The sequence below is a fragment of the Falco punctatus genome, assembly GCF_963210335.1.
Source record: "Falco punctatus genome assembly, chromosome: 4".
NCBI classification, from domain to species: Eukaryota; Metazoa; Chordata; class Aves; order Falconiformes; family Falconidae; genus Falco; species Falco punctatus.
Genome location: NC_137583.1, coordinates 15,781,186 through 15,798,071, shown reverse-complemented (window position 1 = coordinate 15,798,071; position 16,886 = coordinate 15,781,186). Strand labels below are relative to the sequence as shown.

General features: G+C 42.9%; 1 protein-coding gene across 1 annotated transcript in view; it reads right to left on the bottom strand.

Moving 5' to 3' along the window:
• PTPRG (protein tyrosine phosphatase receptor type G) overlaps positions 1-16,886 on the bottom strand; it is a 427,945-nt gene that overhangs the window by 69,874 nt on the left and 341,185 nt on the right. Inside the window, exons 9-13 of the mRNA XM_080382926.1 lie at positions 16,342-16,526; positions 14,245-14,353; positions 12,475-12,524; positions 9,378-10,173; positions 1,309-1,441 (exon numbers count right to left, since the gene is read on the bottom strand). Coding sequence (XP_080239052.1) covers positions 1,309-1,441; positions 9,378-10,173; positions 12,475-12,524; positions 14,245-14,353; positions 16,342-16,526 — 1,273 coding nt within the window. The remainder of the gene's footprint in view (positions 1-1,308; positions 1,442-9,377; positions 10,174-12,474; positions 12,525-14,244; positions 14,354-16,341; positions 16,527-16,886) is intronic.

The window sequence follows — 16,886 nt, the reverse complement described above, 5'->3', positions numbered from 1 at the left end:
GGAAGTGTTTTCCAAACAATGAGAGGTACCAACATTCTTGTTGATAACAGCTGTTAGTGTTTCATTTCAAAACCTTTCCTCCTTAGACGAGCATTTTGTATCAAGGCAAGAGAAATATCACTGACCCCTCGTTACAGCGCTTCAGGATATACCATATCCCTCGGGATTGCCTGGTGTGAATGTGACCAAGTTTAGTCCTTCAGATGAAGGAAATATATCTTGAAGGACAAGACACTCCAGCGGGATCTTCAGAACCTTGTCAATTTCAGGTTTTTGCACATATCACACAATGTTATTCATTGTCTTACTGCAATGATGTTAAATTACTTGCAAATGTTAATAGAAATGATTTTCACAAGACTATTGTCACCTGTTTATTAATATTCTTTCAAATGTTCCCAGCCTCAGCAATTTGGCCAATTAATTGTCAGTGAAATGGGTGTACTGAAAAACAGCTTGGTAGTATTTTTAATTAAGTCTACAAATATGATGATCAACGGACTGCTATTTCTCATCAAAGCTACTTTTCTGTGTCACATCTAATCAGATTTTGAAATAATTCCTAAATAACTTCTATGAGGTTAATCCCTGGTTAATTTTCAGTACCAGACAAACCAAGTGTCTTTGGGTTCTGGTTTCGGCACAAGAAGGTGTTTCAGCTTTTAATTTACTGTAAGTCAAGTGGGGATGGATTTATTGATGCTAATCCTAGGCTCCACCACCGAACCAATGTCCATTAGTATAAAGGACAGTATCTCTTTGTAAGAGGCAATTTTTACTTTCAAGACCTTGCAGGCTGCACTTGTGAACACTTCACCAATGCTAAAGAACTCTTACTCAGAGCACTGCTATACAACGTGAAACAAGCTTATTCCCCTTTCTTGAAGCACAACCAAAGGAAGAAAAGAACTACCTAAGATCACACAGGAGGTCTGTGGCAAAGCCATACACTGAGCCAAGGCCAGTCTCGCTGGGCTTTTCTCCCACGACCACATTTCCTGAAGGCCAAGACAAAGACACCTTTTTATAACTATATTACAGGACCTAATTGTGAAAATATTTGTTGGCATTACAGCTGGCTCTACCATTGCTAGAGCTCTACCAAGCTCATTTTCATGACACAAAAATCAATATTTAAGACAGCTGAATAGTTAACCAACAGAGCTCTTCTGGCATCCAGACAGTTATCTAATGCATCTATCACCGTAACATCTAGTGAAATAAAAAACACAGGACGATGTTAAAAAACATCACCTGAAATGTGTTTTAAATCATAATCGGTTTCCAATCAAAAGGAAACAGGCTCACCTCCAGTAGACAAGCACAGCAATGAGAAGAATGAGGCACACAAAGGTCAGGGCTGAGACCACAATAAGTGGGATGATCCATTCCATTTTACCAGGAGAAGGTCTCGTGGCCATGCTGGAGCTGTTCTTGTCAGCTGTGTGAAAAAACAGAACAAAACCAATCACTAAATGGAAAGAGAATTACCGTATGGACCAACGTGTAAGCAAAACACATGGCTTGTCCATTTTACATGGTATGAGTAAACAGAGCAAAGATCTTCTGACTGCAGGGTGGGAATCCATTCGTCTTTAGTCTGAGACATGAGAGCACAGAAGTATGGTGTTTATTGCCACAATATGGCTTGGATTTTACTACTGCCTGTAATTACAGTCTCATAGACAATTTTAGGACTCTATCGTGCAAGCACCTATTATCAGATGTGGAGTACCCCACTAAGTCATTTCGCCACGGTAACAAAGTAAACACTTTGCTCTGTCATCAGTGTTTGCAGATAAATGCGTTCTGTTTCTCAACACTACAGGACAGTCCTGTTTGCAAAGCTCGGTGTAATACTTTGCTTGAGAAATAAATTTCTTGGTAACTATCTTAAAATAAAAAATCCTCAACATGTTGGGTGTCATGTCACATCATTTGCAGAATTGTCACAATCTGGTGAGTTATTGCATACGAAAGCACTTTTTAGCATATGGATTGTCAAGATGGATGGATGAATGAATGGATAGGATGTGTTGTAACTGACAGAAGAAATCATTACGCCACAGCTTTTGAACAAAATTAGAGTTGGTCAATATCCTGAGATCTGGCTGAGTAACTCCATTTCACTTTTTGCATGACATCTCATTAAAATTACTTTATCATCTCTAAGATGAATATCTAGAGGTTCTACAAGTACTGGAGCCAATGAGCATAGACACAGTATCAAGGTATTTCGAAAGACATCTAATTTGTGCAAATTTGTGTAGACTTGACGAATAAATTGTTTTAGACAGAATGATAAAAGAAAAATACAGAAGCAGATTCTGTATCTTCTTCATGTTTCCTAACAAACAGGCGGTAGTTGATCAATACCTGTCAACAGGACGTAATGGGAAAGGATTAGCGTAAACAGCTTCAGATTTCAGCATGGATTGAAACATGCGCACTTGACGACTTCTGCTTTTTAGCCTCCGTGAGTCTTTCTTTACCAATGTGCTTCCTTGCCCTTGTTCAGTATTGTATTATCATATCTTCTGAAACTGCTGCAAATCCTACCAGAAGAACATAATTGCCTTTTCACCATAGGCAGGCAAAACACAGATAATTGGAAGTCACCAGATGTCACATAATATGAAGTCATACTCTATTTTAATAGCATTTAGATTATACTCCTCCATAGGCAGGAGTAAAATTCAACTAACATGGAAGTAAAGGTTAATTGTAAATGCTTTTTCCTGACTGCTGAAAACAGAGCAAGGCTGCAGGCTGCTGCAAGCCCAGCAAGAAATCTTTCTGGTTTTAAGGACTAGGTTGATGGAGGTAATGCCCTTTAGCAAGCAGCCTAAATGAGGTGCTAATCAGAGGGATGTTTGGGGGAAGTGAACGTGCACTTTGATTGAACATCTTTGATTTCCTTGACTAGCAGAGAATAAGGAAAAGAACAGCCCCAAAATTAGAGCAAAGGCTTATTCTCTGTTTTTGCCAAACTCGCAAAAATCATAAGCCCTGAGGCATCGGTTTTTATCAGTGCATTTCAAATCATTTAGCAGCATGAAAAAATTAAGGCTGTGAGGTAAGTGTTACTAATCAGAATGGTAAAAGGGACAAAACAAAAAACCATGCGATGTAATGAAACTTTGTAGGAGAGCCAAATAGTCCCACCACCTTACATCCATTAGGGTGTTGCTTCATTTCTCTCCAAGGACAGTATTCTGTTTAGTTTCACCTCCACATATTTCAACACAAAAACATATGTTTCTGTTTGCATGGGAAGAAAATGAAATTCCATTGTAAGCACAGCATGGGCTGGAGTCCCAACGCACACTATTAAATTCTGCAGTGCTCACGATGCTCCTCTTACTCAGTCTACTGTGGAGAACAGACTTATCTGACCCTGCCAACTCCCTATACCGCAGATGTGAGGATAAGAAAGCGTTCAGTATGCTGTGTGCCAGAATAACAAATGCCATTCTCACCCCAGAATTCCAGTTGGGAGTGCCCAAGCAGTAATGTGCTTCAGAAAAAAAGAGACCGTTCCTGTGCTGGCTTTGAAGAAAAAGTCTTAGGTGTTTTCCACTGCTTAAGTAAAGTGTTGAGAGAGCTTAAACAAACCAATGCCAATACAAATTGTACTAGAATGACAGCTGGGGCTAGAAGCACAGCAGTACAGCTGGAGTGCTGGCGCCAGTCTCTTGAGTGTCATGGCAGAAGAGCCTAAGAAAAGGCAGCACACTGGATAACTTGGAAAAAGAGTTGAAGAAAATACACACACACAAAAAAAGACAGATCTGAGCCTTTATAGCTTCCTGTTCTCCTACACAACAAAATATTATAAAATAAAAAATAGTCAGCATTTCACTTTTTTCCAAAGCAAGAATGTTGAGCCTTGGTAGTGTCAACAGCATATCGTTGTAAGTGCCCACCATACGCTGTACTTTGCAGCGGGGAGGGGGAGCTTAAAAAATGGACCAGGAAACTCCATTTTTGCTAAGAAATGTAAACAGTTTCCAGTGGCATATGCCTTCGTTGAATTAATTCAGTTTGCCTTTTAATGGCTTGGAATTCATCCCAGTAAGAAGGAATAAAAATTATTACAGCATATCTGTTTCAGGAGGTCCCACACGATACAAGCCCTGGCACTGATAAATCCACTCCTGTGTCTGGAAAAATCTGTAACTCCTGTGAAACACCCATTCAGCAGCGCCACCCAGCCCCTGGATGGAAGAGGCCCTGGCACAGAAAGTGTTAGAGGGCGTTAGGCAGCAAGGGAGGCTTTGGCAGTACAACTCTTGCACAAAGGTCAAGGCAAGAAAGAGGCATTCTACAGTTTGTGAAATGTACTGTTTTTCCTTGTATTCTCGGTAATTGGGTCCTGAGAATAGAAACATGTTTATTTCCCTTAAGTAACACTGCTGGCTATAATAAGCAACCATAGCTGTAATATATAACCTATCTACCTTTATCATCCCTTGCCATTGCACAAACCGCCAGGACAAAGTTCTGTTTGTTGTACTGTGACACATACTGTTACCGATGACAATACACGTGTTCTGCAGGCCAAAAGAAACCCCCTGCTGCTGAGCTGCCTCACACCATCCACTCTCTTAAAAGTCACCTGCTCATCTTCCCTTGGAGTAAATAAAACCACAGACTTACACAAAGGTATCAATTAATTCTGGAAAATAGTAACGGCCATATTAATAAACCATGAAAATGCAAACCCATGTTTCTTAAAAAAGTATTACCTTTGATACAAGCTCATGCCATTGTGCAAATATTTTCTCCCTGTTTCTTTAAAGACATTCCTGCAGCAGTTGTACTTACAGGCCGCGCACAACTAAGCATGGCTTTTCACTGTTTTGTAAACAGATGCCAATCATGTTTTATCTTGATGCGAGATATCTGAAATTCATGCTGTTTGCAAACGTCAAATAATTCAATTCTTTTATTGTCAAGCCATTCCACTGTTTGCTTCTGTATGTTGCCATGCAAAATGGCTCAAAATGCCACCTGAAAATACAGCTTAATAATCCTTGCCATGTATGGAGAAAGAAAGAATTACACAGATGTTTAATTATCTTAATGAGGTTATCCCCAAAAGGCTTTTTTAACCTCAGACCTGGCAAAGGCTGTTCCAAAAATCAAAATTCAGTCTCTGCTAAAAGCATACATCAGGCTTGAAATTTAACCCTGCCCATCATCATCTCTCTATACAAAGCCCTCGGCAGAAGTGGGTGAGCGCGGAGGGGTGGGAGGACCTGGCTGAAGTTCGGATCAAGGGCCAAACCCACATCTCTGTTCTCAGTCCCAGCTCATGACTCAGGCCAAAGCCCCGACTTGGCATCCGTCACTGCTCACAACAGCCCACCAGTCATCTCCTGTCAAATGCAAAGGATCTGTGTAACTGTCCGGCACACAAACCAAAATTCTGTGGCATAATATCTACTTTAGCCTGATTAAACTGAATCATGCTGTTCTGCCCCCCCCCCCCCCCCCCCCCCTTTTTTTTTTTTTGTTTTGGTGGGGTAGAGAATTGTTCTAATTGCTGTTCTTCTACTGTTCGGGTTTCGGAGTGGCGGACAATGCTGAGCAGCTGTGTGGGTAACAGTTGCAGATCAAAGGTACAATTAGTCTAATGTGGGCACCAAAACAGAGAAAAGGATGATCAGGAAAATGAAAGAGGAGAATGCAAGCAAGCGTTCAGTGATAGAGGAAAATCATTAGCATTGGCCGATACCACCAGACAAGAAGAGGCCAATGCCATTTGGAAAATAATGACACGGCCTCAGGAGAGGTGTGTGTGTATGTGCGTGTGAAATAAGCACTAAAAGAAAATGAGCCTTGCTGTACTAATTGGCCTCGCACTTTCCCTGTAATTTCTCATGTGTTCCCTGTTCTCCTCTAATCATCCACACTCATGAGTACTTTCCCATTCAGTTATCTCCTTACAACTGCTAATTTGATGCTATATAATTAATTTTACAAGTGTACATTGTTATGAAACAATTTTCTACTCTTTAAAATGATTAAACTTCCTACTCACAAAAACATTTTTGAAACCTTGACAGTTTTTCAAAAACTGCTTTCCTGGAGAAAAGATGCATCCAAAAAAGTTTCTGCCCTCTATGGGACACAGTAAGCTGCAGGGGTTCTTTCTGCTCACTTTGGAAGTGGCCTTCACACTCTTTTAACTGTCCTGATGTTCAGGAATGCTTCCAGACACTTCTGGCAGTGTCCTCTCAGCTTCGCTGGTCGTTCTCTTGATCTCAGACTTACCTTGTTATGGAAAACCTTTAAGGCCCTTTCTCATAGGAAGAGGTCTTGCTTATGTCTGGAGTTTCACTGAGCTCAACTCCTTGTGTGAGCTAGGTCAGGTCTGTCTGTATGAATTGCAAATGTCCAGATTACCGTGGAAAACAATTAATCTGAAGCAGCTAGTCTTAGGCTCCGTGCTAGTGTTTGATCGATGGGACAATTCGCCAGCTGTGGGTTTTGCTGGCATGTGTCTTTAGTAACCGAGATCCAACCCAGAGGAAAGCTCCTTCTCCTGCATTCCCAAGAGTTTTCTCACAAGGGTGGCACTGCCAACAGGTCAGCCAGACCTTACTCGGACACATCTGGTAACATATTTGGGCAAATTCTGGGTTAGGTGGACCTCAGTATCCACTGCAGAAGACTGGTGACATGAGATGCAAGCAAAAGGACTTGTCTGAAGAGACTTTGAAGGACAAGGTCCTCACACCTGGTACAAAGAGATTAAAACTGAAAACCTCTGTCCAAAAGCCAGTAAGAAACATCTTAAAATGTTCTCAAGAGTTGAAAAACACTAGCCCTTCTCAATGTCTGGACAGGGAGTCATCAGTTTTGTGATGAATATATCTTCTTCCACCTGGAGGTCAAGGACAGGGAATGAACATCTACCCCAAGGAAAATGGCACAAATGGACCCTTCTTCATCTCTGAGTAGCCATTCCCAGCCCTTTAGCTGTGATTGTCCTCTTCAGGACACTTGAGGGGCCTGGGAGAGGCTTGTCTGATAAGCTGAAAATATGTTACTGTTCCTCCTCCCCATCCCGGGTATGTCACCAGAGTTTTAACTAAGATTTAATTTAACTAAGGTTAATTTGGATGAAACAGGCAACCTTTCCCACTTATCTTTTCCCCAGCTAACACGTGCTGGTTATTTCACATGTCATTTCCTACTCATGGAAGCCATTTTTGAAAGACATAGTGATCTTAGTAAGTTACCCTTCCTCCCCATATGAGCATGGGAAACCTAATTTGTGGAGTCCTTTCAAGACTAATCATCTTTGCGTGCAGTCTTCAGGCATGGTCTCTTAAAGCCTCCAAGCCTGCCAGTGAGCAGAGCTCTTAAAAGAGTCTGTCTAGTGGGAGGCAAAGCTGTACTGAACCACTTTCAGTGATAGTTCTCTACATGCTAAAAAGAGATAGAAATCACTACAGACTATGGGGATACAATTCATAATAACTAGTAGGAACTTCTTGGCAATATTAATAATATTTCTTCATCTCAGCGATTTTCATCCTTTTCATCTGAATTTCACCATGGAATAAAAACCAATCTAATAACAATCCTTTCACCATGAGCTAAGAATTAAGATCAACTACCCATCCTTCCTCCAATTTTTTTAGGCTGAGAATAAGCCATGAGGCCCTTTCTAGGTTTTATATAAGGGACATTGTTCTTGGGACATCCAAGAAACTGGCACATAAGAAACAGGGAAGCAGAAGGCAGGAAGAACCAAAGAACTATTCCAGAGGCAGATTTACCCAGGCAGACTGAATTGCTGGGGTTTGAAGCCAAATACCCAAATGGTGCTGAATGCTTACTCCCAACATTGCAAAGCACGGCTAGAACAAGTTCCCTCCTTCCTGATGAGAAGGTGGTTAGGGCAAGTGGCATGCTGAAAGCTGCCTGACAGGCTTCTCAGACCACATTCAGTGGGAGCACTGGACTTTGAAGATTTCCAGTTGAGGAGTAAGAAAAACAGCAGTGTATTTTTTTTAAAAAAAATCAGTACAACCTGGTACAGGTTTCTTGGCCTCTGCATTGTTAATCTGTTCCCTTACAGAACAGTTATGATTCACAGCATTAGAGTCAGGTCAGCATTTCTGTAACAAATGTTATTAAAGATTGGATTTAGCTTTGTTTTTTAAATTGGTTCTGAGCTCTAACTGAGTGCACAACGTTTGCATTTTTGTGCTTATAAATGCAGGGAAAAATAACTATGTAAGGTTTTTTCACAGTATTCTAACTCTAGAGCAGCTTTGATGGAAAAACAAAATTACAAAACAGTCTGTAGATTAGCAAAATAAACAATAACAGTAAAAAAACCCACAAACCCCAAACAAAAAAATGTGCACTGCCTTATAAATGCTGTGGTAATACACATAATCACTCAGATAAACTCATCGCCGTATCTAAATCTCAGTCCTTACTCTGCAAAGAAATCCATATGCATGTATCCAATTTGCTCCTTGCATTTCTAAGATCTGTTTTCCTCAACAGTGCCTGGAGGTCCCCAAGCAGAAACATGTGCATATGGACTGGACTTTCTTCACAGCGAGCTGGGAGCACCACAAGATACCTGCTTGCATAGGCGTGTGCAGCGAATCCTGGCCACACAGGGCTTGGTGCACACGCAGATCACCTGGGCACGCTTCCAAAAGGTCATATTTGCTGTGTACATACTGTGGAGTCGGTACATCCATCCAGAGTTGGCGGGTACAGGAGCATTGGTAATTCTCATCAGGACAAACACAGAAAATGCGTGAACACTGCCTGGCTAAGATATTCTGTTTTCACAGGAAAAAAAAGAAGGTAAACTCGAGTGCGAAAGGCTTCTTGTCTTGGAAGATCAGAACATGCAGGTTTTGTGGTGAGAAATAAGTGATGATTCTGTATTTGGAAGAATATCTCAAAGCCCAATCAGGGAGAATCCTGCAGATAAACTCAATTAGCTTACAGCATATATAGCAACCTCCCTGTGAAACACCAGCCAGCACAGCAACTGCTCTTCCAAATTAATTTCATAGCCATAGTTCACTGCATTCCTCTCTCTTAGTTTTTTTAAATCTTAATGCAGTGTCTTAGGGGTTAACATTTTCCTAAATTTTCTCTTCTAGTAAGCTACAAGGACCATAAATCTGTCCCAATAAAATAAAAGGATAATCCTTCCCCCTCTGGTCAACCCAGTAACAATGTGTGGGTTGGATCCTGTGACGACCTGCCCACTGGATGAAGCCAGGCACCACAAAAACATTCTATCTACTGGAAATCAGTAAGAAATTTGGATTGTGTACTTTTCCAACAGTCTTACATCAGTAAAAACAGTTTTCCTGGAGGTCACTCACCTGGGTTAATGGTGATGAATTTGTTATCTGAGGGGTATTCCTCTGGAAACTTGTCCTCCTTTGGGGGAGGTTTTCTTGTTGTCTCTGGTCTTCTTGGGATCTTCCCCAGGTAAAGTTCATTGGTGAAGGCTGGTGGCACTTGGGTGGAAGGGAGCGGCTGGGGCTGAGCGCCTGCTTCGGCAAAGCTCTCCTCCTCGGGACCTCCAGCCGTGGGGGCAACATTTTGGTTTGGCTCTTCACCCGATATGGTTTTATTTCTTTCCTCCTCAGCAGTCCGGTTGGGAGAAGCCACGGCCACGCTGGGCTCCGTGCTATCGCGTGCCTCCGCAGCCGCCGTCGCCCTGTTTTTCTTCTTCTCGGCATCCTTTTCTTCCTCTTCCTCATGCTCCCGCTCGCCATCCTCGCTTTCGCTCTTTTCATCCTTCTCCCCCTCCTCAGCTCCCTCGCCGTCCTTCGTCAGCGCTGAGTCCCGCTCTGGCCCCGGGGAGGCGGCCGCGGCGGCCTCGGTGGCAGCCACCACCGGGCGTCCTGCCTGCTTGGTGGGGGCGGCCGCTGCAGGGAGCCGCGTGGGCCACACACTGCTGGGGAAGGAGGAGATGCCGCCGCCGCTGAAGCCCAGCCCTGCCAGCAAGGTGCTGGTCACCACTGAGGCCACGGTGGCCTGGCTGCCGCTGGAGGAAGGCCCCATCCCTGTGGCCATGGACACGAAGGAGAAGGGGAGCCCCGAGGAGGTCCAGGTGGAGGAGCCGGAGCTGATGGGAGCCATGTCGGCTGAGGAGGCAGGAGATGCTGTGGGCTTGAGGAGGTCACCAGCAGCAGAGGGGAAGAAAACACAGCAGAGAGCATCAGCAGAGGCCTCAGCAATGCTACCTGGGGTCATTTTTCTTTTGCTTTTCCCTCCCTTCCCACATTCTGGTTGCTACTCTTAAAGTGAGACTGATGGCAGGTGGCTGCAGGGCTGAGCCACGAACGGGACATGCCACACAGCTACACAGCAAACCACAAATTGGGGAAACCTCCCTGCATTCGCCGCTTGCAAATAATCATTGTCATCAAAACCCTCTTTATCTTTATTTTACAGCGGGACCTTCTCCACCCACGTCACCAGTGACTTGTGAGTAACATTTTCTCACAGGGGTAAAGAGGATGTAAAGGAGTTTGAGTTTAGCTGCATTACTCACAGTGTTGTAATCCTTAGAACACACAATTTTAAAATATAGCATTACATAAGGGCTGTCCCAAAATAAGGGCTGTGCTGCCAACGTGAGCATCCGTGGCTGGTGGGTCTGCTCTGACAGGGAACTCTGGCTCTTCCCACACATACTGGCAGGGCCTTGAACGGTACTATTTTTATTTCTTTGATCTACCCATCAGCATTATTCTCCTAAGGACCGATGCTGCAGAGAGGCATCGCTCTCTTAGGAAAGACCAGCAGCAGGGCCAGCTGGGCACTCATGAAGGACTCGGAGAGCATCAGGAGCACTTTGGCAAGTAACCACGACCTCTCAGGACCACCAGGCTGTGGCAGCCATGGGTAGACCCAGCTTTCCCCATCCACAGGGTTCTCCCTGTCTACCACCAGTGACCCAGAGCCAGGGCTGGCACTGCCCACTGTCCATGGGGGAGCTGAGAGGAAGCAGGGAATGAACCATCCACTGTACATCCTCTGCACGCTGCCACTGTTATTCTAACGTCAACCCAGTGCACGTATGCTCACATGCGGGTCTCTGGGCACACGTGTGTATGTATGCTCCACCAGAAATAAAAAACCTCGGTATATACTTAAAGAACTAAAGAAGTCATTCCCCTTCCTGAATTACATGTGGAAAAAGACACTGGAGTGAGTTAACTAAGGACAAGCAGTAATTCTGTAGAAGAGCTGGGGTCAGCAGTTCTGCCCAGACAACCTGAGCATGCTCCCTCTCTAACTTACTGAAAAATGTCTCACGTTACTGAATTCATCAGCGAGAGGAGCATTACCTGGAAAGGTATGCGTCAGACAAGGACAAACAAGCATTAAAAAGGTGCTACCGAACGTTGAGCAAAACTGTAAAATGTTTATTTTTGGAACTGAAATTTGTAACTTAACAGTATTTCTGCATCTCTCTGCAATTCCTAGTTTCAGTCAGGTCGTGTGGTTGAAATGCTGCAGCAAACCAAGAAAGGCTGCTTTCTCACGTTGTTTTTGACCAGCTGCAATCACAGAGAACCTGAGATCTCAGAAAAAACCCTGTGCTTTGGAGAGTTCAAGGCAAAACTTTAAATAAGCATCTAAACTTTTGGATATTTATCAGTGTCAATCCCTAAGGCACCGTAAGATTTGCTTTTCACTGGCATGTACAGTCTCAAAGCTGGCCTGAGTATTAAAATTTGACGGCAGATTTTGTATGTCTAGAACACCTCTATACATCATTAAATAAACATTAATCATTCAAATTCAAGCTTTGTATGTGTTATTTGCTTACTAGGGAGTATATCAAACTGGAACAGAATAAAACCAGAAGCAATGTACTTAAATCGTATGAATCCAGCCCATAAATCTGACTGAACACTTCAGTATACCAAAAGCCAAGAAATTTAGGTTATGGATAGTTGATGTTAAATAAGGTGCTTTCAAAACTGAAACAGTGTATTCCAGTTCTATTGTAAATAATTTTTTTGTTTGATTGAATGATATAAACTATCAACTTTTCTGATTCTGGAATACAACAGGCAGCTTCACTGACTCGTTACAGTCTCACCTGAATTAAAAGTAAAACAAAGAGCTTGTTAAAGCTTTAGTCACACAATAGCCGGTATCCCTGAAGCAGTGGAAGAGCAAAGATGCTGGGCGCGAAGCCCCGCTCCTGTTGCATATACTTCTGCTCATGCAGCTAATAAAAGAAATTCAATTTATTCCCACAGTCATCACCAAGATTACAAATCCCCTCTCAGCGGGTCGAATACGTATTTGGGAAGATATTTTTTTCTGACACTCGGTTCTCCCGCCGCGGCCGCCGGGAGCGGGCGGCAGGCTCAGCCCCGCCGCAGCTGCGCGGCCCCCTGCTGCCACCTGGCGGCGCCCCCGCGCCCCCCACTTACCGCGCCCCCCACTTACCGCGCCCGTTTTCACAATTCGGGTCCCCTCGAAAATTCGAGTCGTGTTAGCTGAGAAACAAAGAACAACGATGTGTCAGCGGGCCGGCAAGGGAGGCCTCGGTAAAACTGCTAAACAACTGCCGAGCAAAACGCGCGCGCGGGTCTCAGCCTGGAGCAAGAGCATCCGGGCTCGTTGGGTACCACCTTACCTCGTGCTTGAGGCTAAAGACAGATTCGGTTAATTACTCAGCCCTGGCAGTGCCGGTGTGAGGGCACTGTCAGAAAAGACATGCTCTCCTTCAAACCCAAGTTGGATGAAATGTCCTGACTGGCACAGGAAGCAAGAGCGGCTGACAATAACAGTTTTTTCTGCCCTTATGATAATATCATTATTTATTACTGCTTATTATCTCAAATACAACTATATATATAACTATATATATAACGATAGCCTGTGAAGAATGTTTTGAAAGCTCAAGTGGATTCTTTTTCTAGATTAGATCTTGGGTACAACCAAAGACAGGAAGAACAGCTCTCTTTTGGGGAGATACAGAAGGAAATGCGGCATCTACCCCCATTGCAGATGCCATGTATCATTTCCACTGCTTTGAACACTGGGCCAGAGTTATCAAAGAGCATCCAGCAAAACCATCAATAATGACTGACTCTTAACTGTAATTAAATAGGTATCATGGTCAAATTTCAAAGAATTTTTCCATTCTATTATCTGCCAAAAAGAGGCCATAATCAGTAATATACAAGTTTCGGTCCTCTGCCTGGCACTTAAAGTGAAGGCTAGAACACTATGCTGAGATACTAAGAAACTGAGAGCTCCCTATGAGATGCTGCTTGGATAGGACATCTCTTGACTCTCCCCTGCTCTCTCTGCAATGCTGCTAACACCACAACAGAACTACATTGTGTCCACAGCTTGATATTCTTTGAATGCTAAGTGCCAACAGAGTAGGATTAAAACCTCCACATTTTCCAAATATCACACTGAAAAATGCCTCTATTACTTTGTTCCATATACAACATCAGACCCAACTGACTTTACTCTTTGCTTCATCTTAAGGATTTAAATTTTTTACTCTCTGCTTGTTTTCTTCTTCCATTACCCATTCTGAGGTTTATATATCTGTAAACTGGAGTGGAAGGAAGTGCTCTCAGCAGAGGTGAATTTTGTCCTACTTAATAAAATAGTAGTAATAAAGTCCCAGGAAGGAACAACAAACTTCAGTACTTAGAAATCTACAAAGCATCAAGTTCTCCCACCAAATCTCAGCTTTACCAGATTTCTCCAATACAGTTAAAAGGAAGTCCATGACAAAGGACAGTTTAGCATCCAGTTCTTTTGCTTTCACTTAAGTATGTATGTTCTGGAAATTGCTGAGGTTTGCGTGCATGGTAAAACCTGAACATCTCCACATGTGGTTGTCAAGGTAGGACTGATCTCCTTTCCTTTTTACATAAGCCAGACACCGATCAGACTCACATTCTGCATAGCTGTGCCTCTGATGCGTAAGCAGTCTCTGATGAATTTGTTTGAGAAAACTAGTACTGACAAAAGCTCTGAATTCTCCTAAAACCTGACAGCAGAGAGGTATAGGCAAACTCCCATCACTAGAAATAGGACTCTGATAAAGTCACTGGCCACATCTGAAATTAGCATTGTCTACATGCATTCAAACATCTTCTGAAATCATTCGACACCATATTGCACGCTGCAAAGAAAATGTTAAACAAACAAAGAGTCATTTAATGTAAAAATATGTATGTGGGGTTTTACCTTGAAAGAGCATAGTCTGGCTAAAGTCACTACGCATTTCATTTCGGCAAACTGCTTGAACTCTGAACAGATAAAGGATGTCAGGTGAGACATGGCTAATGATGGCCTTCTGTTTAAAAAAAATAGATATTATTCAGTTTTTTACCCCCACAGTACTGTCCACGATCAGTTTGAAATATAAAAAGCATTGTGCTAACACAGGACATTTATGCCATGTAAGTCAAACTTGTTTCTAACAGAAATATTCACTGGTCCCCCGGGAGAGGGCAAGGCCAAAGTGATGCACCCAGACTCTGCTGACTCTGCCCATGAGAAAGAAATGAACATGTCCCACATCTACTGTCATAACAACCTTCATACCTGAAAGTCTCTGCTCTCCTCAGAAAAACCTAAAACTCAAATAATTTGATCTTAAAGGAATTAAAATGGGATTTTTTTTTTACAGGTGCAGATCCAAGTCCCAAATATGGGATAAGCCCAGAAAAGTCATTGCATGTTCAAACTGACTATTTTTTTTGCAACAAATTGGCTATGGCAATTTCATGCCACTGGCCTGTACAACGTGATGGCTCAGCACTCTGGCCTGGGATGTCCTTGTGTACTCTTAGATCTGAGATCCTGCCCTGCTGCCTTCCAGATACTCTCTTGTGCTGCCTTAGTCCACAATCACATCATTTAATGTCTTGCAGCAGACAGCAGAAGTAGCCGTGTGGGTCACTTAAAATACCAGTGATCTCTTTTGCAGAACACCATCTAGCACTGGTTCAAGATGGGACAGCCCAACTGTCTCTGCCAGAGCAGTGAAAGGAAACTGCACTTTCCTCTGAAAAAGTTTCCTACTTTTCTTGCCTCTAGAAAGCTGTCATTGCTTTCTTAACCTCCAAGCTCTGCTGCACAGCACAGGGTCTCACCGCAATTTATTTCCAAGCTATCACTCCATCACATCCCCTGCACTTTTAATTATTTCTTTTACATAAAACAGGATGCTTTCACTGTGCCCACCTCATTTTTGCTGATTAAGGCTCTCCTTATACCTGATTAAAAAAAATCTCCCTTAAGAGTGTGAAGTTATGACAAGAGAGAGGTTACAATACATCATAACCTTGGGTGCCTTTCAATAGATTCCTTTCTGATTTTGTGAGGCACATCGCTCCCTAATGTGACCCAGATAACAATGTCTAGTGGGGAAATTGAAAATATAAATGGAAATGAAGTAAAAGAATCTTCATCTAAGGGAATAAGAGAGGTATTATTGTATAACTGATTGAATGGGCCCAGAGGACTGTGTATTTGAAAAAAAATACGATAACAGTCATTAGGAATAACACTCTGCTGCTGCATTTTTCATGTGCATATACAATTACTGATTTCATTATTCTAGAGGCTTTCTTTGATTAACAATAAACGGAGGCCTTTCAAACCTGAATATGTCACTTTGATTTTATATGCAGAGGATGTTAAAGACCAGTACAATACTTGCTTCAACTTAGACAAGGATGACAAGCAGATCAAATCCTAAATGGAGGAGATTGATCGGTGTTTCCATCTGTGCTGGAACTGTCTTGCTCTTCCCTCTTTTTCTGCCACTGCCAGGCATAGGCAGTGCTTGTACAGGGCCACTCCATAATAATCTTCTAGCCCTGACCACGGAACTCCTACCTCCTAGCCCTTACTGCCAGAAACTGCTCTGAAGACTGCAAGGGGCTATGCACAGTGAAAAGCCTGAGCCCAGGAACAGATTCTGGGGGATCAGACTTTTTATGTGAAAATCTGTGAGCTGGACACAAGCCAAAAGGTATTCAGAGTCTAACTATTTCCCGAGCCAGCTGCTTCTCAACAACAGTATATGAAAAAGTGTCTGCAGATTTAGTCCTTTATTCACTCACATGAACTATAAGTTCACACTCCAGTGTTGTGGGTAGTCTGTTAGGCAACGTTCAACTAAACCTGAACATTTTAATAGCAATTCATTGCAAGTCAAACACTAGCTTGTCTATAAGATAACAACTGCTTTCCTCCTCTGCTTCCTTCTACTGAGAAAATAACAATATAAGGATAGCTTGATACATATGTCTGGGGTGGATGCTGTGGTTTTACCAGGTCCTTGTCACTGTCCTTGGTGAAAGTCTTCTCCTTTTCGTCTTCATTTTTAGTCCAGCTATAGGAGATCATGTAGTTCATGATCGGAGGGTGGTAGATAGTTTCTGGTTGGTTCCAAGTTACAAGTAACGCTGTCCTGTTCACCGGCTGCACTTTCATGTTGACTGGGGGAGTGCTGCAAGCTAAAAAAAACAGAAGGGAAAAATAGGAGGGTCTCTTAAATAACCGAGAGAAAACAAAGAGGAAGAACTGCGCCTCACTCTAAGAGCCGTTTTTTTTCTTTAATGCCCTTGCCTACGGTAATAGCTTAGACTGCAATCCACTGAGACCAATGGGATTTAATACCACCTGCAGCTGCTTTCCGCTCTCCAGAGTAAAGGGAGTGAGAGAATCCATTTTCTGCAGGCAGGTTGCTTAGTTCTCAACTTACTTTCAGTCCTGACATTTACACATACACTTTAACTTGGTCACTTAAGAGCTCTATGCTGGAACATTAAGAAGCCCTGTCAGCCTGAGCCCCAGCTCCCCTGGCCCACAGCCTC